Source organism: Rhinolophus hipposideros, assembly GCF_964194185.1.
Source record: "Rhinolophus hipposideros genome assembly, chromosome: 20".
In the NCBI taxonomy this organism is placed as follows: Eukaryota; Metazoa; Chordata; class Mammalia; order Chiroptera; family Rhinolophidae; genus Rhinolophus; species Rhinolophus hipposideros.
In genome coordinates this window covers 22578322-22602379 of record NC_138066.1, presented here as the reverse complement: position 1 = coordinate 22602379, position 24058 = coordinate 22578322, and the positions used below count along the sequence as shown (strand labels likewise).

At 37.9% G+C, this 24058-nt stretch overlaps 1 protein-coding gene across 10 annotated transcripts in view; it reads right to left on the bottom strand.

Annotated features, from left to right (window-relative positions):
• ACACA (acetyl-CoA carboxylase alpha) overlaps positions 1 to 24058 on the bottom strand; it is a 255219-nt gene that overhangs the window by 72527 nt on the left and 158634 nt on the right. For all 10 annotated transcript variants that reach the window (XM_081029227.1, XM_081029226.1, XM_081029223.1 and 7 more), the window contains 5 exons: positions 23510 to 23665; positions 21192 to 21395; positions 17175 to 17330; positions 15233 to 15379; positions 768 to 1037 (listed from right to left, as the gene is read on the bottom strand). In XM_081029227.1, coding sequence (XP_080885353.1) covers positions 768 to 1037; positions 15233 to 15379; positions 17175 to 17330; positions 21192 to 21395; positions 23510 to 23665 — 933 coding nt within the window. The remainder of the gene's footprint in view (positions 1 to 767; positions 1038 to 15232; positions 15380 to 17174; positions 17331 to 21191; positions 21396 to 23509; positions 23666 to 24058) is intronic.

Here is a 24058-nt window from a genome sequence, read left to right as displayed (position 1 = left end):
GAAATTGAGATTCTGGGGAATGAGAATCTGAGCTGGGGTGGAGGATAGGACCCTCTATGTGGCTATAATCATCACCAAGAACTGCTACAGGACTAGCCAGTACTGGAGAGAGTGACACGGTGCCAGCAACGGAAAGATACAAAGAATGAGAGGGAGTGACTAAAGGCTGGGGAATGCTGTAACAGGAGCAGAGGTAGTATGCACAGTCTAATGACGTGAAATTCAAAGATGGGGGTTTTCAGAGAGAAGGGAGGGAAAAGGGTCTGGAAGTAGCCACGAAGCATAAGGAAGACACTAATCCTGCTCCCGGCTCAGTGGCCCAAGGGAAAGAGAGAAATCAGTCACTTCTTAAGAGGGCTGCAGGGGAAGGAGTGTCTTAAAGGTCAGGCAGGTTTCAAGAAGAATAAGGTTGGAGAACAGTCAGAGAAGATGCTGAGGAGATGCGGGATTCTGCTGATGATTGACCGTAAGTACCGGACGCCACCGTGGAATAGTTTGAAGATACATGTTTTTTGGTTTAGCATGTTTCATACTAAATGCATACCTACTGTTTCATCTAGTGTTCACCCCAAAAGTTGGCAATCTATTTCAGAGCTGGAGCACAAGCCAGGTGAACATATTGAGAGACAATTTGTTTCCAACTTGGTTATGAATCACCACCAATACTGACTTGAATTTAAACCTCTACGTTTCCCCTACCTCTCTACACACGTGTGCATGCGCATATAACCATATAGTATGTTGAACTTCTTTTTCTGAGTCTGTACCTTGTAAGGATCCTCAGCATCTATCCAGGCCACGTGAAACATATGACGGATTTCCTCTGCCAGTCCAATTCTTGCTCCACTGTTGGCTGCTACATAGATGCGTGGGATACCCTCTGCCCTGGCAAGCTCAGAAGCTCTGAGAAACAGCAAGTCCTCTTGGGGCCCAAAGGACCCAATTCGGTAGGTGATGTCATTGCCAATAACAATGATATCTCGGCCGTCTGGATATTCGGGACTCTTAAGGGTCATTTTCCAAGCTACCATGCCAATCTGCAAAAGCACAAACAAACAAATAAATACAGGCTTCTTACAGGAAGATTTTTTTTTCTTCAGGTTCATCGAAGGTATTTCAGATTGTACCTGGACAGCTTTCCTGTAAAGGTATGCATTTGCATGCTAAAGAGCCATGGGAAACTAGAACATTCTCACATATACTGCTCTAGATTGTGTTGAGAATAGCTGGTTTACTATGTATTTCAGTTATCTCAATTCCTTCTTTGGGCCTGCTCAAAGAAGATGGAAAAACCAAAGTCTAAATGTGCTTAAGATACCTGTGGACAAATGCCATGGCACTGGGAATTAAATCCACAACTCCCTATCTACTAAGACATCAGTTCCATCTTTTTGGAGATTCTTTCCAAGGAACCTTCAGTGTATGAAAGGAGAGCAGGAAGAGAATCACCTCTCGTGGACTGTACGGCTTTTGTGATTCTGGGTCCTTTTGCTGTCCTCTAACATTGTGCAGGAATAATAGCAACAACCTTGACTGTCTTACTTCAGGTATCTCCTATTTTTGCATGCATTGACTACAGCTCAACATCGCATTCCTGTGAGCATCTCTTGTGGCTCTATCCCAGAACCAGAAAACCAAAGGAGGCAAGGCTGCGTGCACTGTGATACATGTAAATGTCTGCTCTCTGTTCAGCAGCATCTGACCAGCCACACAAATAAATGATATTGACTTAAAAGGCAGGGGTGACACGTTTCTTTCTAAACCCTCCCAGCTCTCTCCTCTTTTAATCTCCTTCTATGTGAGAGCTAGTCAATCCTTCTACTTGTTTATTCGCTAGTTCCATTTCTTTTCTGTTCACTCACACCCCAGTTACAGCTGCAGTTTTTCATGTCTGCCTGTCTGTTTCCCTATACCTGGATAAGTAATGTTTTCCATTCTTTTTTTCCCCCCCATTTGTTTCTGTCTCCCCTCCCTTTCCACCCCCACGACTTGTCCCCAAATACAAAGCCGACGAGATGAGCATTCCTGGTCCTGCCTAATGGAGACCAGCCACATCTGCAGCCTTGGTCCCTCATCCCCAGGCTGCTGCATATCACCTCATTGGGGAGCCGGCCATCAAGAAGGGCCATTAACAGATGTAAATAGCAGCATCTCTGGAAAGCCACATGCATCACCCGGACTCAACCGGGCCAGTGATCATAAGCTCTGAGTACACATTCCTCAATCCAATTGCACATCCACTGTAATCAGGCTGGTTGAAGCTTTCCACACAGCTATTTGTGATTCTCAGCATTAAGAAATATATATATATGAAACACCTACAGATAAATATAAGCTATTTAATATATTATACCATTGGCCAAATACAAATCAAAATGGATATAATACACAGAAAAAAATCCAATCACCTTCTGAGATAAGATATTACTTTATCTGTTTATTAAAGACACAGAAAGAAAGGAGAAACATCATCAAAAAAAAAAATAGCACAGAGAAACTCCAAATATCAGGATAATTTTGGTCATGGTTTTTAAGAAGCTGGTTAATATAATGCCTGTGTGTTTGGGGTGGGGGGGAGAATATTTTAGCGGCCTTCTCACGTGGCCCTCTAACCCAACATCTCTTGTTTTTCAGGAAGGAAAAGCTATTTCCTCGAAATGCATTTGTAGTTAGGAAGATTGGGTTTTTCACTAAATTTTATGATATATTAACCTTAGCCACCTAGGCCAGAAGCAGCTTAAGATACAAGCCCTGAAGAATCTACTTCAGCATTTGCATGCTAATGCAAACATTGTATCTATGTGGCACTGGGCAGGCAAATAATACTCTTATCTTCTGTTATTACCTAGGGACTCTGTGTCACTTGGGCAGTCAGTTCAGCAATTGGCCAGGTCATTATGCTTACAATATTGACTTCTAATTAGGTGTCAACACAGCAGCACCAAGGACACACTACTCTTTATCAGTGTTCTTTCCAAAGTGTATTCCTCATCGACCGCCCCCCTCCTCCCTTAAAATGTACCATTACAGGATGGGAAGTGCTATTCTAGTCTGTATCGTGAGATTCCTTATTGGAAAAGATTAAGTTTTGAGTAATCATGATGGATAAACATCTAAGAAAGCATCTAGTGCTCAATTTACTTTACGATTTATTTTAATCACTAATTTATTTTATTACTAATCAAATGATAGGTTATATAATGGTAAACATGGGCTTTGGGGTCAAACAAACCTACATCCACATCTAGGTCCCATCCTTTAACTGTGTGACCTTGGGAAAATTAACTTTATTGAGCTTCAATGTCCCCGCATACAAAATTAATAACACTTATGCATTTGGTGAACCTATGAGAAGCAGTGATCTATTATACAACTTCAACATACAAAGTTTGCCCCTTTCTCTCCTCTCAACCTTTCCAAATGTACCCATTCCAAAAAGGTTCATTCAAATTCCATTTCCTCAGTAAAGCTTTCCCTAGCCTAAAGTGACCCATTTCTTCCCCGATCTCCTACTAAGAGCTTCATGTAGAGAATTTATTTGATAATTCATCATATACTGCCTAGGACCACTGTTAGCTTGCCAGCTGGAACCATTATATCACCTCCTCCAGTGCCCTAACAGGATCCCTGCACACAATATGGGAGTAATAAACATTTGCTGGTTCCATAGTCATTTCAGTTTTTTAAATGATACTTGGAAAACAGTCAACACCAAAGGCTTACAACATTGTCCGTGACTTATCTCTAGGGATCACAGAATACAAGTCCTAAACACATCAACTATTTATTTTTAAAAAATAACAAGAATAATAGCTACTATTAATTGAACATCTACGACATACTGTACTATACTAAATGTTGACAAATACTGATAGTAGTTAAGAGGTGAAGCTGGGGAGTGGCAGCCTGTCTAGGTCTAAATCTCAGCTTTATACTAGCTGTATATCCTCGGACCAGTCACTTAACCTTATAGAGCCTCAAGTTTTCCAATCATAAAATGGGGGTAAATAGTATCTTTCTGAAGAGACTGCTGTGAGGAATACCACATTCAATTAGTACAGAGACTGGCTTATAAAAGAATAGCTATTATTATTATTATTATTAATTCAAAAGCAGCTATTACTTTCACCATGAGAAAACTAAGGCAGAGAAATTAAGTAATTTTCCAATATATGGTGATGGAAGGAGAACTGACTCTGGGTGGTGAACACACAATGGGATTTATAGATGATGTAATACATAATTGTACACCTGAAATCTATGTAACTTTACTAACAATTGTCACCCCAATAAACTTTAATTTAAAAAAAGAAATTAAGTAATTTGTCTTTATAGCTAGTAAAAAATATACCTTATTTTTTAAAATAAGATTTGCATAATTTTCCTTTTCTAGAGTAATTAAGGAGGTATGTTCCAGGCCAGTGCCGCCGCTGCACTCAGCTGCTTGGGAAGATAAATATCAATTATACCATAAACATGAATGTCATCGACACCTAAATACAATATGGTATCTGGGACTGGATCCTGGAACAGAAAAAGGACATTGTAGAAAAACTGGTGAAATCCAAAACAAAGTCTGTATTTTACTTAATAGTACTGTAGCAATGTTAATTTCTTTGTTTTTATAATTATACCATGGTTATATAAGATGTTAACATCAGGGGACTCTGGATGAAGGCTATATGGGAACTCTCTGTACTATCTTTGTAACTTTTCTGCAAATCTAAAATATTTTAAGACAAAAAGTTAAAATAACAAATGTGACGATAAAAACTATTTTGAAGGGAAGTAAAGTGGTTCGTGAGGTCATTGCTAGTGTTCTGGACAGCCTTGTAAAATGAGGGCTATGGAGACTATGAATATCATTTAAAAATACCTATGATGCAGTACTAAATTTGAAGAATGGGCGCAACAAAATTGACTGTATACTATAATATTGTGAAAGGCAAAACAATGTGGTGGTTAAGGGCACAGACTCAGAAGCCAGATTGGGAGAATACGAATCTAATAGAATCTGACTCTGACAGAACAGAGATTCAGTTTTCTAGCCATACAAACTTAGGTAAGTTACTAACCTCTATATGCCTCATTTTCCTCATCAGTAAAATGGGGGGGGTAATAATATTACTCTATTAAGTTTGTTGTGAGGACTAAATACATGGTAAACTTTAGAATAGTATCTGCCACATAATAAGCACGTAGTGAGTGTTACAACACACTAACTAAAAGCGGTTAGGGGGAAAAAACAGAGATAAATATACACAGCAAAATGAGATGATAGTTATTTTAGGATGATGAGACTGTATGTTTTTTTTTCCATTTCCAAATTTTCTTTGTGTTTATATTGCATTGATAACTTAAAATGTTTATAAATTAAAAAAAGTTAACTGAGAAAAGACTACCAAATACCTCTTCATTGGGTGACAAGTACGTGGGAGTTTATATTATTATCTCTAGTTTAGTGTATAAGGGATTTTTCATATTTCACAAGAACTGACTCTAAATTTTAGTCATAGTACAACTGATCATATTTTTCTAATGTTAGATATAAACATATGAAAACTAAAAATCAAAACTCATCTCAAAGGGAGAAGAATATGAGGAACTGTCTTAGTTTGTTGGGGCTATCATTTCATTTTTTAAAAAGAAATGCTCTGCAGTGATGTGGTAGAATGTAAACATATGTATATATAGGTTTATACAATATTAATAGCTCCACCTGAGAGGTAACTGCTTCAGTGTTTTTCTGGTCTGATGGTTAAATACATATTTATACTTTTAAAGTCAATATTTGTACAATAGACAAGAACACTGCCTATCAGCTAAATACATATTTAGGACTGTACCACATGTATTACAAACATGTACTAAAATCGAAAGCTTATATTTATACAGAGCCTTTCATCTTGAAGGGGGCTAAAGAGCTTTACAAACATATGTACATAAAAGGACATTTGCACTGATAGGCAGGCAAGGTTTCAATTCACCCACTCCCCTGTTTCTTCCAGCAGTCCGGGATAGAAACACATGGTGTCAACAGATGCAGCTCTGTAACAGCTGCAAAGACATGTAACACAATAATCCACTTTGTGATGCGCAATCACTGAAAAAGCGCTTGCAACTTGAGAATAGCAACTGCTCTCCTCCAGTGTGGAAGCACCACAGCCGTTTCCAAATTTGTGTTTTTAAATTATTCTCTACCAAACTCAACTAATCACTTTACAAAATTGAATTTGATACTGGAAATGGTTTCTGAATGCAGAAATACTTTCTGTCTGATGATGAGAACTGGGGTGAAAAATATTTCCTCCTGCCCTGGTTAGATTTAGAGAAAAAAAGAAAAAGGGTCACAACATTCAGGAGAAATGGTTCAAAATATTCTAAGAATAGCTTTGTCTCAGTGGATTGGGTCATTACTTCAAAAGATGGTCATATCTCCCCCCCCCCACTTAATTAGGACACTAAGTTTTTCAGTCAAATTACTTTATATAGATGGGTCTATTTATATTATACACACAATGGAGATTTTATATTGAAAATTTTGCAATCACTATAAAAGCATAAAAAAGTGTGACAACGTGATTAGAAATGTGACAGTCATTGATTTCACCTCAGCCCAAGTTGCCTTGTACATTAACTGAAAAATAATAACCAAAGGAAATTCCATCACTAAATCCCCTTGTTTTGGCTTCTCTTTCCTTCCAATGTTTTTACACACATGAAACCTAGTGAAAATGATACTCCAGGACTAAGGGCTAAGGAAACAACAAAAGGGGGGTTGTGAGAGTGGGTGGGCTTGTGGTATAATGAGATTTGGGTCCTGGCAGTGCCACCAACTTCTTTTCCTGACCACTGCCTCCACGGAGGCACTGACTAGCCAAGTGGTTTAGGTACTTACTGCCAATTCATTAAGATAGCCATAGATCATTGAAAAAATACTTAATTTCAGATGATTTTAAATAACAGAACATTACAATTAGCAGGTTTCTTAGGGTTAGGGTTATCAACCTAAATTAATTACCTTAAAGCGAAAAAGGGATGAAAATCAAAAGAGTTACTGTGAATAAACTAAGGATAAACTGAAATAAATATGTGCTTTCCTCATACAAGTTCTAAGGAAGAAAATATTTCTTTGGCCACAGTCTGATTCTGGAATAAACATACGCCAAGTGAGGGAGGAGGGGATGGGGAGGAGAAAGCAAGCAGAAGAGAACAGTCTTATTTAACCGTTTTTATGTGGGTAAAATGATTTGTGCCACAGTATTTCCATAAGAAGTGGGACCATTATTTTCCTGTAGAAACACATTTGGTTTGAAAAGTATCACTGGACAAGACGTGAAAATCAAACCGAATGAATTATTCACAACCTCCGATCAGAGGTGATCATTATTTCTGATGCTTCAAACAGTGATTAGGATTCTGCCCTGAGATGTCATTTTCTCGCTGGGTAACACTAGCGATCCAGAGAGGCATTATCTATCTATCCATATATGTATTTTTTCTCCTGGGAGGACCTTGGCTTAATGTTACCATAACAGATACTAAAAACATGATAATATTAACATTTATTCTGATGGTGCCCATAAATGCCATTAGCCTGACACAAAGTGTCGACTCTAATTATGACCCAAAGTTAACACCAAAATTGACATCAACATTAATTGTACTATCAGTGTGAACAGAATGTGGAAGTGCACACACACACACACAAACGCACATGCACTTTCCAAAGCTGCTGTTACTACAGAATAAAATTGTATTAAGCTCAATAAAGAAATCTGAAGAGAGGGCTCAGGGATGAAACAGGAAAGGATTTTGTTTTTAAAGGTGTAAGAAGCATCCATCAGTTTTTGCTATGCTGTGGGGAGTAGGAAGGGTATATCTTTGCCACAGTTGCCTTTTTTATAGCTATCTCCTCATTTTAAGTTCAGCTGTAATAACATCTTTCTACACAGACTTTAAATACGGGGTAGACTGTGGCTGAGATGTGGAAGCTTTATTTTCCATGCTAAAAGTCTAAAAGCTGAGTTTTTCTGCCAAAACCTCTAGTAGCTATTGTTCTATTCCTGCTAAAGGCAGGAAGATGACCATCCTGCGATGCCCTGGAGCAGCAATACAAAGCACCCTAGAATGTTAGAGCTGAAACAGACCTAAGCATCATCTGCAACATAAATAAGAGAAAACTGAGGCCCAGAGAGAAGGAGTCTGAACTTGAGCTCCTTTGTGATGCACAATCACTGAAAACAACATGTTACCTTTTTTCCTCTTTTGTGTCTTGTACAGAATATTATATCTTCACTTTAATTAGATACTGCCAAAAATAATTACAATTTTAACTCATGTTAGAATTTCATGGAAAAACCACACTTGATGAAATATTAGAAAATACTGTATAGGTGTTAAAATGTGTATTTTTAAACCATAAGGCAATGTAATATTTGATTTCATTTGTGCCATTTAGGAAAATCATGCTGAAAACATGTCACTGCCTTTTCCATATTGTATTATCTGCTGGATATCACATTCCATTGCCTAGTGTTGTATGATCACATAAAAGAGCTGAAAACAATTTTCTTAACAGCTGAAAAACTCTTTTTTTCATGCTTGGCTAATTCAAAAATGGCTGAACAAACTTACCTCAACCCTTGTAAAAAGCAATAAAAGGGTAAGAAAAATATCATTTTTTAGAGCAAAAAAATTTTCATTCCAGAGTTAACTGTGAAAATGTTACCAAAGATTAGAAACAATAATTTTGAACAGGGGAATTATTTCTTCCTATAATATTTATATACATGAAACCACATTAACTTTAAGCATATACATACAACGATTTAACAAACATATCAATTTTTTAAAAAAACATGCAATGGAGCCCATACAAGCCAGTGGTGTTGGAGACATGGGGCACAGGAGTAATAGGTTGATAAGGAAATTAACCAAGTTGCCTACTACAGTACAGTTCAAGTACCCATTAATGACGTAAACAAATGTTGAACTCGGATGCTCCATGCCACACCTCATCCTCTGGTGTCATCTGTTGCTATCCTGATGCTCACTATTGCTTCTAGTTTGCGCTGTGTCAAGTTTTCTGATCTAGGGTATGGCATCACATCCTTCTTCAGTAAAATCTCAAAAGTTAAGATGTATGAAAATTCTGGCAAGTACATTCTTTTGTTTAAAGGCTAGCTCTAGGACTTACTTTTGAAAGGAACTGGGGAAGCCCTCCACAAGAGCTGCATTAGTGGGCTAACGAATACATTAGGATTTTCCAAGTCTGTCAGGCTCATTGGGCCTTGGTTTGCTACGAATGAAATGGGTCAAACTCAGCTAGTGAACCTGATGAGAAATCTCCAACACCAAAAACAGTCATTCAGAAGGAATTCTAAGAAAAGTATATGCATCCCAAAAGAACAGTGCTAGAAATTCATTAAAAGTAACGCCAGGGCAAGATAACCTATGTTTCAAAAGTTAGCCTCAATATTTTTGTAATGAGGGACTCAACTTTGGTTCTGAGGACCATTTTAGACAAAGACTTGTAGCCAAACGTGCTCACTTAGAATTAGGGTAAAAGAAGAAAAGCACATACTAATTTTAAATAAACCTATCTCACCACAGATTCTATCATGTCTTTTCTCAATACTTGAAATACCTATCCTGCTAGGCCTAAAAGAATTCAAAATTGGTTTTTTGAAGCCTTTGACGAAAAATAAGGCAAACACAAATTATGAGTGTTTATATGTAGTCAGTGGTATGTGATACTTTTCTGCTGAGGATCTCAAAGCACTTACAGTCTCCCATCTTCAGGGACAGATTGGCGGCAAGGACCATTAGTCAGTCTCTCTTTATAACTTGAACAATCAGTGCACAGACCATGGTTGTTTTTCAGGTCCGCTTTTATCAGAGCTCACCTTCAGCATACTACAATACAAATTTGCCTCTTTGCCAACATAGATCTCAAAGACTGACATGGACTCAATTTACACACCCAGCATGAAAAGGTAAACTGATTTTGAAAGAATGAAACAAAAGCACAGTAAACTACATCCAAATTAGCTTCACATTCATGGAGCTATTCTGAGGTTAAACCGAGTAAAACAATACACAAAAGTGGAATGTTAAACTAGAAAAATATTTGGGTTCTGTGTGCATGAGAAATGGTCAACACTTTCCTTATCCAAGCCCACAAATATATACACACTCTCTGCAGTCAGAGTTTCAAAGCATAATGGGTTCCACTAGACTCTGAATCCAGGGTAACCCAAGCAATTCCTTTGAGAGTATGGAAAATGTCAACCAAGTGAATTAAGACAGGGTTATAGTGGTTTTTCTAAAATAAGAGGTCCTTTGGGTTAAGAAGCCCAGCCTAGAACTGTCAAAATGGACCTACTAATTAATTTCTTCCAATCTTTTAGGTTTACATAAGCTTACTTCCTTTCCCTATCTAATTCCTATTTCTTTTTTTTTTTTTTTTTGGTTTTTATACTCAAGTTACAGATTTCAAAGGATTATAGCAATATATAAGTGAGGAGCCATGTCAAATGGTAAGATTTGCTTTAGCTAGTCAGTTGATGCAGGGGTTTTGTCATATCACTCTATATTTTTCTGTAAATTTGAAATATTTTATAATTAAAAATTTAAGATGCTTATGCCTTGGTGGACTGGACATCAGCATATTGCTAACAAATACAGGCAAGGCTGAGCAGTTCTAGAATTGAATTCCTAATCCCCACCATTCCCACCATTTCACCCCCAAGAATATAAAGCAGACCTGAAACCAAGAAACCAGTTATGATGGCGGCTAGTCTTTAATTCACACTACTTTTCTTCCTCCTCGATCTTCTTCCTAAAAAAATGTTTCCTTTAAAAAAAATGTATAGAGCCAGGATCTCCACCCAAAGAGTTAAAAATGCAATTGCACACTGTAGGAACACCAGGCAAAGCCTACCATAACAACTGAAAAAAAAAATTAAAAAATGGAAGGATACCGCTGGATTTGCCTCACCCAACAGGGCAATTCAAGAGGCTTGTCGGAATGCTAAGCTGCTGAGAAGGAAAAACCCTGACACCTAGTGCCCATCAGAAAAAATGAAGCCTTGGAGCCACTACAATTCCTAAGTGTGGTAGTGTGTGTGCAGGAAATCATCAAATTGCAGTCAATTTGGAATATATCTATCTTCCAAAAAATGTTAAGGAAAAACAATTTAATACCACGCAAGAATTCCAGTCTCTAATCACCAGTCCTCTTTTGAGTACACATCTTGTACCTAATTTCTCTACATGCTTCTAAACACAGCATGTTTTTCTCATCTCAGTTTTTCATTATGACAGGAGTGACGAGAGGGAATGGATGCGATCATATTGTTAAAAAGCCCGTGTTCTGAAACAGTAAGGAGAACAGGGTCCTAATTTCTACCCATACTATAATTACTAGAAAAGTTGCACCTCCATCCTATCTTTCATCACTGCCCAATTTAGACATTCATGATCTAGTTCACAGAGCTGTTAAAGGAAATATAATAAAAGAATGCTAGTGACATTCCAGAACAAATAAGAACAGTCTCAAGAAGGAAGGCTGGTATTTTTGTCCTACCAGGCAAAGTTAAGTTGTTCTCTGTCAAGTCTGTGACAGCCCTTGGCTTGATCTAAGCCTGAGCCTTTTAATAAAAGGATTTAGTGTGAAAAGCAGTTGCACTGGATTGTGAACTGTTACTCAAAATGTTCCCACCTGCAATTACAACTTCCACCAAATGATCAAAACAGGTTAGCAAATTGGCAGGAAAATGAAAACAAGTCCTGCAAAATCGAAATGTGGTAAGAGTACAGCTGTTGGTTAGCTGCATTTCTTCTATATCCAGGCTCAACAGCACGCATTCATCTAGCTGTGCATTTACATACAGTGCTCATCGCTCTAGCATCACAGCAGCTAGAAATGATACCAGTTTAGTCTATGCTGCAATCACATTTTCCTCAATTTTTATCTTTACTCGAAATTATTAAAAAAAATAAATCCTGGACAACTCATCTTTGGCGCTATTTGCAAGTAACAACGTAGTTCACAGATGGGGCCTACATATCTTTTACTCCTACTCTAACTTCATACTAAACACAATGCCATTCAAATGTGACAATGAGAAAAATGTGTCCTATTCCTTCAGTTACATCTTTCTTGATGGCGAAAGGACAACTAGGAAAATATAAAGGAGAAGGTAGCTAACACTGCCTCAGAAAAGCTCTCTTTCTTCTGCTTTTACCATGGGCACAATGTTCAAAATGCAGGTCACACCTCTGCTGAAACAGCCAATATTCTTCCTCAAATGGCAAACAAGTTACCTAAAACTAAATGGAACTGAATTGTTCCAAGTTCTGGTCCTATCACCATTTTACCTATTTACTGTCCTGGAAAAAAAGTTGGGAAGAAAGACTGGCCACCCATAAAGCCGATGGTCTGATAAGCGCAGGTTTTCTGCCTTTGATTATGGGGAAACGCATCTCAATTCATGGGGAAACTCTGCAGGAATCTCGTTTTACCTTTATTCCTTATATCCATGTGGTAGCTTTTAAACCCAGAAACCCCAATCCTTCAAGGTAATGCAGTATCAGCCACAATGATGATCTGGTAAAGCCATCACCTTTGGAGAACACCACATTATAATGATTTAATGTCTCTGTGGCATCAATGCATTTACATTGAGCCTTGGCTCTCAGAACATTAACAGGTCAATTTTTTATTCCTTTTTTAATAAAACTATTTCTCAAGGCTCTGTTCAGATACCCACTCTCTTTGGGACAGGACAGAGTTGCTCCAAATCTCATCAGCATGAGCTCTTTTCTTTCCCCTCACATCATTCTTGGGGTAATATGTAGAGTGCCAGGCTCATGACAAACTTGTCTCTTTGGCCAAAGAAAATTAAACTGCAATAGCTGAAAGTCAACTTGCCCTGATAAAACTGGGCTCAGCATGAGGAAATACATCCTATTGACATGTCGTCATTTCTTAGGCACAGCTGTCCCTCAGGAGCTGACTGCTGAAACGCCATCTTTAGATTGGTCAGTCTCGCAGTGGACATGCTCCATTGTATGTTCAAGCTATTGGTGACAGAGTTGGAAACTAATACCCCAACCTCATTCCTGTCGTGCAGTGTCCCATAATCTAGCTCCAGCCACGGACTGACTTCACCAGCCATCCCGGGCATTACTCACTAACTGCTCACAAAAGGACATCAGTGTCACTCCTCCCGCCATCAAAGACTCAAAAACAGCAAGCTAACGCTAAGCCTCAATCCTAGTCTATCATTTGAAGAAAAGGAAACGAGAACAAATAAAATAGGCAACTAAGGAGGGGAAAGAGTAGAACAAGAAGAAAGTATGAACTGACAAAAAAGCAAAAAAAATTGTTTTGGAATACTATTCAGATTTCTGGCTTTCGAGATTATTAAAGCACTGGGGAAGGAGAAACAAGGCTCCTGTACTGACTCAACTACACATAGTTGTAGTGTAAGACATCTCTTTTCCATCAAGGTTTGCTGGGTGTTAAAAAGGGTTAAAAAAAACCCTTTAATTTTTTTTATTCGTGTGTGTGTGTGTGTGTGTGTGTGTGGTCTGTGGGTACAGAGTCCCGTATAATAAGACTATTTGTATTCATACTGGCAGAGTAAACACTACATGTTCATGCCCAGGCAGCTCTGTGCTTGTAATTTCAGCAAGAACAGCTCTGTCCCTCTGGGACTTCACTATTCCCCCAGTCTCCATTCGCTCAAACACAGAATGAGAGCAGAGAGAAAGCAGGAGAGAAAGATCATGGCAAGAGGTTTCACACAGCACTGCCGCTAGCTTTCACGTGGCCCAAAATCTCATTCTGTGTTTTAATTACATTAGTTAAAACCGTTTTCTCTCAGCCCCATGTTCACAAGGGTGCCTTCCGTTCCTGAAGACTACACTGTTCAATGAATCAGAATTTAAGTCTAGCACAATGAAGCTTTGCTGTTGAGGGGCTCACTAAGCACATGCTACACACAGTGGCACAAACCTCTGCTTCAACTTAGTGTGTTAATGAGTATATACCTATTCTCGTCAAAATTCTAGGCATCCTTCCTCCCCAGCCTCATGCCTTTGCTATTTGTCAAGGCGTTAGATTAGAACTCCTACAAGTCTGATACCCTCCGTCTGGTCCAATGACTGCATCCATCTTAATACCAAATCAGCTATTTTTGGCATCTACTGGTGTACTTACTGAAACAGCCAAACACCTTGCACATATAGCAACACTTTTTTTTTTTTTGAAAAAGATACTGCATGAAATGGGGAAAAATGCATATTATCTCCAAAGGTCTACCCAGCCTGTTTATGGTAAAGATAACTCCTTTTAAGGAATGAGATTTATCTAAGGTTGAAATAAAAGCATATCTCTGTTTTGGTTTATTACTGTTATAACTGTACATTAGAAGCATATTTAAAATCAGGAAGAATCTCAATGCATAGAGGTAGGCATAGGGTATGGGGTAACATATGACTTTATATCATTATGAATAGTGATAGGAGAAAGGACTCCAAGGCTAGAAAATGCATTCTCGGAGAATTACCAGAAATGAGTTCTCTGGTATTTTCTTTCATGTTTAAACCTCTGGTTCTGATTGATCTCCTTTAGAAAGAATATATTTACCATGCTCACAACAACACTAGATCAAATTACCTACGCATAAAAAAAATACCAAAGTATGTATACTAGTATACAAATAGGTACCCGAGTAAAGAAAAATACCAAGCAAAACAACACTTTAAATGCTTTTATTTTAGAAAAAAAAAATCTCAAAATTTCAAACATATACAAAAATAGAGAAAATAATCTATTGCTATGTATCTAGTATCATCTATCTTCAATTAACAACTTACGGTCAATCTTGTTTCATCCACACTCACCCTCCATTATTTTGAAGTAAATCCTAGATATTAGATCATTTCATCTGTAACTATTTTAGTATGTATATCTAATAGAAAACAATACTCTTTTTTTAAAGTCAAAATTATAATATCACTTTATAAAAATGTAATACATTATCACACTTAAAAAAATTAAACAGTAAATTCCATGATTATCAACTCAACGGTCTCTCTCTAAAGAATTCTACCAATGAGACTACTGTGCTGCTGCCACCTCTTGGATCTTAATTAATATTATTTAATGACCATCCCCATGAAAAGCTGACACTAGTGGGCACAGAGATAAGATACTTGCCTCATTTCCTCCTGGAAGCCTGTTCATGTGGACCAGTTGACCTTGATCATCCAAAACGAGCTCGGTATACGTCAGCATGTCAGAAGGCAGAGGGGGTGGCGGCAGGAATGCTTGAGTGGACATAGACTCCCAAAGTTTAATCAGGGACTAGTGGAGGAGAGAAGTTTGACTGGTCAGTGACAATTAGCATTTTAACATGAATACAAATAAATACTAAGATTTGGTCAATCTGTTTTTGCTCTTTCTTTTCCAAGGATTCTGCTGAGTGTTCAAGCATTAGACCAAATTCTACAACTCTCATTCTTAGGTAAAATAGACTTGCAATTATTTTTCACATAATATTTTTACATGCCAAAATCACGCACTTTTCCAACAAAGTCAAACCACTGAGAGATTCTGAATACAACATTAGAGCATTAACAAACACACCATAATTAACAATATCCTAGGAAAATTTAAAAAAGAAATTAACATCAATCTCCCTTTAAAAAAGTAAGAAAAATCCTAGAGAAAGTTAGCAATATAAGAATAACCAGGAAAGTGACATGATACGAAGAACCCCAAGAAGGCAAGAATAAAGTTTATACTAGAGGTTCAGGAGAAGCAACCTTTTTCTAATATCTTTTCAGAGCTACAGGCCCACAAACAAGAATTAGCTCACTAGAGGTGAGCTAATGTGCAAGTCAATTCTGTTCCAACTTGAGTAAACAGATAGATACACGTGTCCATTTAAAAACCATAATGATTTCCATGTCAACTTCATATTACCAAAACAAATGCCTCATGAAGTGGGAACTAGTTCAATTGTTTCTTTGCTTGCCTCAAAGCAACATTTAAAGCCAACACGACTCATTCATACCAAATGTCCTAATTACTGTGTTCATGTCTATTCTATAGGAAGAATTATATGCAATGCAATTTCTACTTATAGCACTGGCACTGTGAAAACAGAATCAACCCTCAACTTTTAGGCTAAAAATGCCAGTAACGCTGAATGAAGGTAGCTATGTTTCAAGAGAGAAAACTTGTAAACAAGTGGTTATATAAGGAAATCTCTTCTATTTGTGAATACAGGAATTACAGAGACTATTGACCAAGGCCACATATATTACTTCAGTAAAATTCAAATGTGGTAATACGGGTGGTATTAACTAGGAGATTTGGGAAAATCCTATATTCATAGATTTTTTCTAAGGACAAATTCAGTGTTCTTTTGAGACTTTATTCTTTATCTGCTGCATTTTCTGCTGGAAGATATACTTTTCTTGCCTTCTATTGATGGAATAAAAATCTGCAGCATAGAGATGATTCACCATACAGATCAAAGGAATTTATTTTCATATAGAGGATAAGACTTCATAATATCATATTTTCTCATGCTAGTTTTTATTCGGCTATAATACATCTCCCACAAAAGAAATGATATTTTAAACTGTGTACTATGGACTCTGTATCCATTTGTATATGTTACCTATATTGATTCTCATCATATTAACCTAGGCTATCGGTTAGAAGCCTGGGTTATCTTGGAAAATAGGAAAATGAGAACTAGAGTTTCAAACCTCTTTAATATCCATAATTTGAATATAGGCTTAGGAAATATATGCCTGAACATAACTTTTCACACAGGTCATTGTAAACTACCATCAAAGGCATGCGGTCTCAGTTTACTCTCTTCTACTCCACGGAGGCTTCTATTCTCACTATGTCTCCTGTTAATTCATGAAGAACTATCTAACATCTAAGTTGGCAGTCATCAAATCCCAAATTAGATAGAAATGAGAAAAATGTCACGATATGAGAAAAATGTCACGATATTTCCTGCCTTTTGGGACTGCCCCATTCCAGTCTAAGCTGCATCTGATGGAGATTCAAGAAAACCTTGTCTCTTTGGAACATGTCAAGAGACACCCCCCCCCCCCCCCCAGTTAACCACCTTTACCTGTCGAAACATCTCTGGGATATCATATATGTATGTTGTCCCTAAGGACTGTGCCTGGAACCTCTTTGATTGAAGCAGATCTTTGGTCACATACGGAGTGTTGATTAACATTCCATGCAATGGTCCCTGTTTGTCTCCATATGCCTGAAACATGATCTGTAGGAAAAAGAGGATGGCATTAGGGAATTGAGACAGAGAAAAAAAATCAGATAGCTGCCTAGAGGGGCTTTTTTTCACAAATGCTATTTCTTGAAACATTTTTGGTTGAATAGTTAAGATATGCTTCTTAACATTGGGTACATGGTGCTCTCACCTCTCTACAGATTAACCAACCACAAAAAATAGCATGTAACCAACAGCACACCATAGGCTGCACTCACCTTTGGATTGGTTGCAATCAAAAAGAAAGCACAGTGTAAATTCCACATTTCAGAGACAGACGGACAATGCCTGCCTCCAAAAGTGATTTGAATCTTACATGTTCAAAAACAAAGCATGTCAACTAACCAGGCTGAGCAGTGCTATTGGTATTTAAGTTGAGGAACAGCTGTGCACTGAAGAGAATTCTGTTCTTTCCCCAATAGTAGAAGGCCAGGTCAAGGTTCTACTATATCATCTGCTTTAGTCTATTTGATTAGATGGTGCCTCAAAGATTTCTGCCACAAGTGGATTTCATCCACCCATCTGGCTAGTTAATAAGACATAGTGTATAGTAAAAGAAATATATTTTATTAAATTATATATATCTATATAATATATATACACGTTTCCACCAACACAGTATGTCTACTGGTGAATAGCTCCTACAATACTTATATTGTCACATAATAAAATCACCACACTAGTTTTTAATCATTTTAACTTAAGTATTTCTAGAACAGTACTTCACACTCCATATATTTAGTTTTATTTGCTTATCAATATTTATAAGGGAGCCATTATTTCAAGTCAATTAATATTTATTGAGTGCCCAGAAGCTGCATGACACTAAACTAGGCACTTTATGCATGAATACATAAAATACAGATTCCCAGTGCAGTGACTACAAATGGAGATTTGGATGCAAGAGTATGTGTATATACCCACATAGCTATTCAAGACTAAAATATATAAGCTTAAGTCTACCATTAATGAATAATTTGTGGACCTACTACACAGGCATAAGAAGAGAATTAAATGCTTAACTCTCCTGGGTAGACTCCAGCTAAGTGAACTCTTAGCCCCTTCGATCAGGGGAACAAATGTGTTCTGCTGAACTGTCAGTCAGGCCCTATGAGGCAAAATTTGTCTGGGCCTCCTCAAAACCCCACAGAATAGAGTTCCCAGTCCTCTTCCATGTGACCAACAGTGGAAGTCACCAGGTGGAAGTAGAATTCGTAATGTCTTAGGAATCGTGATGTTTTAAGAGACTCAAAGTGTTGAGCTGAGGCCAGGGTGTTAGTATGAAGAGCTGGATTCACAAGAGAACTTTGGGGAATGTTAAGATGTTTTCTGTCATGACTGTGATGATGGCACACAGGTGAATACAATTTCAGAATAAACTGACCTGTACACATAAAATGAGTGCATTTTATTATATGTAAATTGTATCTAAATAAAGGTGATTTTAAGTGTATATTTCTCCCATACACCATACATTGGAAATCAACTGACTTATGCAATGGATTACCAAAATCTCTTTTCCCCACGATAACTGCCTGACGTGAGTGCTCATTACAGCTAATACCACAGACTATATAAGGAAAATGAAACAGAATGCAAATCAAGCCAGTCAACCTTGCTCCTTATTGGCAGAAAGAATAAACGATGTGCTAGAGCAAGAGGTTGATAGTAAAGGATAGTGTTGGAAACTTCCGAATCATCAACTATGTTAATTCCATTTTCTACTATACTGGACATAATTAAAAATAGGTAAAGTACACATTTTACAAGTTCATAAAATATGTACACATTTAATACATCACGCATCTTGAACCAGATGCCATCAAGAGCTTGTCTTGGAAAACAATATCTGATCCCACATCGTGTGTTCCCTGAGAACCCTGTACTGATTTGATAATGGCAGAATCATAATCCTACTACAGAGAAACTGATTATCTATCTTCTTCCATAGCAATGAAAATTTCTTGAGAACAGAGAATACTTTTTAATCGCTGTATCCATACCGCCTGACACACTATCGGTGGTTAGTTAGTAAGGGTTAAATTAATGAACAAGTGAATGAATGATACATATGGTCCTATATCATCTTAAATTTACATAATGATTCACTAGAGCCAAGATAGGAAAAAACCAAATTGGCAGAAAGCATCAGGTAGGCATCAGGAGTCCTAAGTTAGAGGTTGTTTCGCTTGTGGGTCCCTCTTGCAGCCACGGGCCCTTCAGCTCACATGGGGCAGCAGTTATTGAACTCTCTCAACTAAGGAGCCGGAGGGAGACCTGTCCCTTTAGGGCTTCCTAAACATGCATGACTCTTGGTAAAAGGGGTTCTTCCTCCGGCTAAAGGTAGCTCATTCATTCTTTCAGATCCTTATTGGGTGCTGATTTTGTGCCAGACATAGTACGAACCCCTGATTGAAGGCATTGTGCCTTATGGGCCCATGCCACCACTAGCCAGCATGAGGGAAATCTAAGAGCTATCTAATAAAAAAATTTTAAAAAGGGGGAAAAATGTAGTTATGAAGAACACACTTATTTATCATAAACACTGAAATCTCAAGTGGCCGTCTTATTTTTCACAAGAATAGACCTGCCTCGAAGCCATTGTAGAAGTTAATTAAGAATATCCCTACTCATGGAAAGCTTTGACTGAAATGTCTTTAAGGTTGCCCTGAAAAATATCAAATGCAGCAAAAATTATTGAATACTCTTTCTCTTGCTCACCATCGTGCTCCTATGTACTTCTCTCTCTCTCTGTTTTAATTGTTCACTTCTCTCGGGATAGATTTCTCTAGCCATCTAACTGGGAATCAAAGCACAAAATAAAAGGTCGCTCTGACAGCTATCCAAACTCAGATTTTTAAAATTCATCTTCAAAGTACTGGCAAAAATGTCTTTTCTTACTTCTGTTCCCAGATTTAAAAGGACATAGATAAAAACAAGAGACATATAATCTGTCCTTGGCATCCAATGCATAGAACAGACTGAAAACTTTGTGTACACATAGTGGAGCAAGCTCATCCTTTAGCCACAAGAAATGCACTTCCTAAGTTCAGGCTGAAGACCTGAAATAGTATCCCAGTTCTTAAAAAGCCATGAGCAATGATGGACCAACCTAAATCCAGTATCACAGCAAATCGCCCAAATATTTAGAAACTAACATGGTAAAACAGATTAAAAGAAATTTTCTCTTATCATAGAACCAATCTACTAAAAAAGTCATTTTCCATTTTCACATTGTTGAATTTTCTTCCTATCAAGTGGGTTAAAGTTTGCCATTTTGCTCTTTTAAAGCTATATAATATTTTGAACTCTTTGAAGGAAAAGATAATGTGTGTAAATGGAATAAAATAATGGGTAAATATGATAAAGTCACTGTCTAATCTCGCTCAAGCTATTATATTATGTTGAAATTTTCCTTCTGAAGGTAGAAGCTGGTGACATATTTCAACAATTTTCCTCTTACTTGCCAGTGAGTGGTCTAAGTAGGCTGAAAACAGGAAGAAGGACAAATCAGATCAGAAAAGACAAGATTGCTTAAGTAGCTTCAACAGCTTTCTAGGAGTGAGCCCTAAATTACACAATTACCTCTGCAGTTACGGTCACTTGGCAGCTGTTAGGGCTCACCAATACATGACAAAAGGTTGAAGGTTTTGTTAACACCCATGATTGGGAACATAGGCACATCTTATGAGGCAAATGGAGTTTTTCTAACTCATGCAGTCATTTATGCCGACAGAGGGCAACCTCACTAGGTGAACCAATGGGATTTATGAGTTAGGGTCTTCCATAACAAGGGCAAGTGGCTTATCTGTGGGACCAAATTGAAACTTTGAGGAGACAGCTTGACCACTGTACCTGTGCTGTCCTGGAGTCAGTCACTTCCTTGTACAGGCTGATGTCCAAGTAATAGCCAGACTCGTTTGTCAGGAAGAGGCGGATGGGAATTGCTTTTCCAGTTGGTGTCAGCCGAATGTTGATTTTCAGTTCTGCCTGGAGGACGCGTAATTTCCACAGCCGACTTCCATAGCGCATTACCATGCTCCGCACAGATTCCTCAATCTGACACAGACACATCACCAACCACAAAACTTAAATACCTTGTAACTAGGAACTGTTTCAGGCCTGCCCATCTTTAGGAAAGCAGGAATGGAAAAAGATGCTGGTTTCTAGAGAGGTGAACTACATGTCTCCCTTACAAAAAGTCACATAGTTTCTCCCCAACCCTACTCTTGCTTAGAACAAGTCAGGGACAATTTCATGCTGGCCTGTCGTTTGAATGGTTTTGTATGGCTTACAATATCCAAATCCATACAACTCCCTTCCCCTTTCCCAATTATATTCATACTCTATATCAAAGACATGCAATATCTAAAATTACAAGCCATGGGATTTAAGAGAAAGCCCCAAATAAGAATAAAATTTCTAGTTAAACAGCTATTAAGTAGCATTTATATGCATGGTAACTATGTTTCATTGTACTTACAGGACTTTAAATCAACAGAGCAATTACCACCATGAGCTTTTTTCCATACATTTCTATTAAACTTTATAATGTATGTCTCCTAGTAAACTGTACAAATTAAAAATAGGCAATGTGTAGGTGGTGCTAGCATGTTCTCTCTAAACAGAGTTTTGAAGCCAAGTCAAACTGAGATTTAAGTATATGAAGCAGATGTTCCCTAGTTTCTCTAAGCTTTATACCAAGGCAGCTTAGTCCTTCTAGTTTTCAGGGTTAGGTGGATTATTTTAACCTCAGATGTGATTTCTCCTTCTTGACATACTAAAGCAAAAACATTTTTTCCAATACAGTTGCAGGCAGCTGCTTCAGGTTAACATTTTCTTAAATGAAGTATCTTTCTAAAATGCTTTCTCAACTTAGAAAATCTCAAAAATATCTCAAACCACCCTTCTCTTGTGGTTCTTCAGAAGTATGTGCCACCACATACTTAGAATTTCATGTTAAAATGAGTTTCAAGAAGCTAACTTCTCTATTTCCACACTTGCTGGTTAACCAAGAGATATCTATTCTTTTTTTTTTTTCCTCAAGGAAACAAAGGTCAACAATCTTTCTATATAGGAAATGAACAGCTATCTATGATTAGAAAAGCAGTGCCAGGGTATATGAGTGTTTTGAGTGGAACAGAGAGGCTGATATCAAAACCTCAATGAGAAATGGTAAGTTAAATCTAACAATATGTACAGTTATATAGTGTCCGGGCCATGTTCTAAATCTTTTGGCTTCATTGGTTCTGGAATGTTCAGGAGAATCTTTGCTTAAAACTACATGATGAGACTTGATACTCAGTGAGCAGCCCTGTCTTTGGCTTTCCTGACAGACTAAAGCCACTGATCAGTGGCTTGGAGTCTTGAAGAAAAAAAGTAGAAAACTATTTCTCTGTCTTAGATACTAAGTTCAAAAGGCAAAAGTCCATGCCTACAACTGATCTTGAGAAAGGGATATACTGGTTCCTCTATCCAAATTCCACAATATCATGATAGGAAAAGGTTAGAGGGAACAGAAACGGAGAGCAGCCTGTCTATTAGATCTGGGCTAAAAGGTCAAGTGCAGAATCACCTTGTTTTCCTCCCTTAAATTATATGGAATTCATTTTAGAATAGAGCTTCAGAGAAGAAAACATACATAATACATGTGAAAATCCTTATCAGCCAAATTCTCTCCCATGGAAAAATACTAAAGAGAAATAGGTTAGACGCTTTGGGAAGGTGCATTGCTTCCCAGCACCATCAGGTAAGTAACATCTGGTACAAAGAGGCACTAATTTTGCCAAAATACCCAAATATAGCAAAGTTAATTATTCTAAATGAGAAATCCTAGGGGATCATATAACCCCCTAGGACCGCTATCATGACAAATACCATAAAACAGGTACCAACGGAAAGAGAAAGAGTGTTTATGCTTTTGTACTGCTTATAGATGAGTAGCAAGATAATATCATGCCACTGTCAATTTTGAGGTCTGCTTTTAGTGGCTCTATCACAGTTTTGACACCATCCCACAAACCCAGTCTTACAAGTATTCTGTAAACTTTAAAGATAAAGGGCTCAACCAGCTGACCAAGATTACCTGTTTCCAGGTTCAAGAGTGAAGAATATGAATGATTCTCCCTGCTCGTGTTTGCGAGTGTGAGGAGAGAAGCTAAAGAGAAATGTACCTTTGATGGGTCCATGATGACTGTAGGGACAAAATTGAGGAAGATGTGGTTGCAGTCAGTACGAACATTTGTATTGTTAAAAGCGACTTCCAGCTCATCCATGGCTTCCAGGAGCAGCCGCTCCCCTTCATTTTGCAGGTATTCAAAAGAAGCTTCCTAGGCAGGAAATCATCATCAACATGAATGTGTTTTAAAAGAGGCAATACAGAAATGGCTGTTATAATCACTTAAGCAGTCATATGTCATAAATCACAAGGCACCTGCTACAGACGTTATTTACCTTTCTCCCTAGTCAGCCCAATAACCATGGCAGCAGGAGCAAGAAGGGTCAGATAAAGAGTTCCTGCAGCCCTTCCTCCTGCCTCTCAGGGTATCATTTCCTTCCAATAGGTGGAGATGCCGGGCAACCCCAGAGCTGGAACCCCAATAGGGTTACATCTCATATATGCCCAACAGAGCAGTTTAGAAAGGAAATCTGCTTAGAAAGGAAAAGTTGAAGAAAGATTATGGCTATGGGATGCGGTAATAACTAACATATCAGGAAGCGTC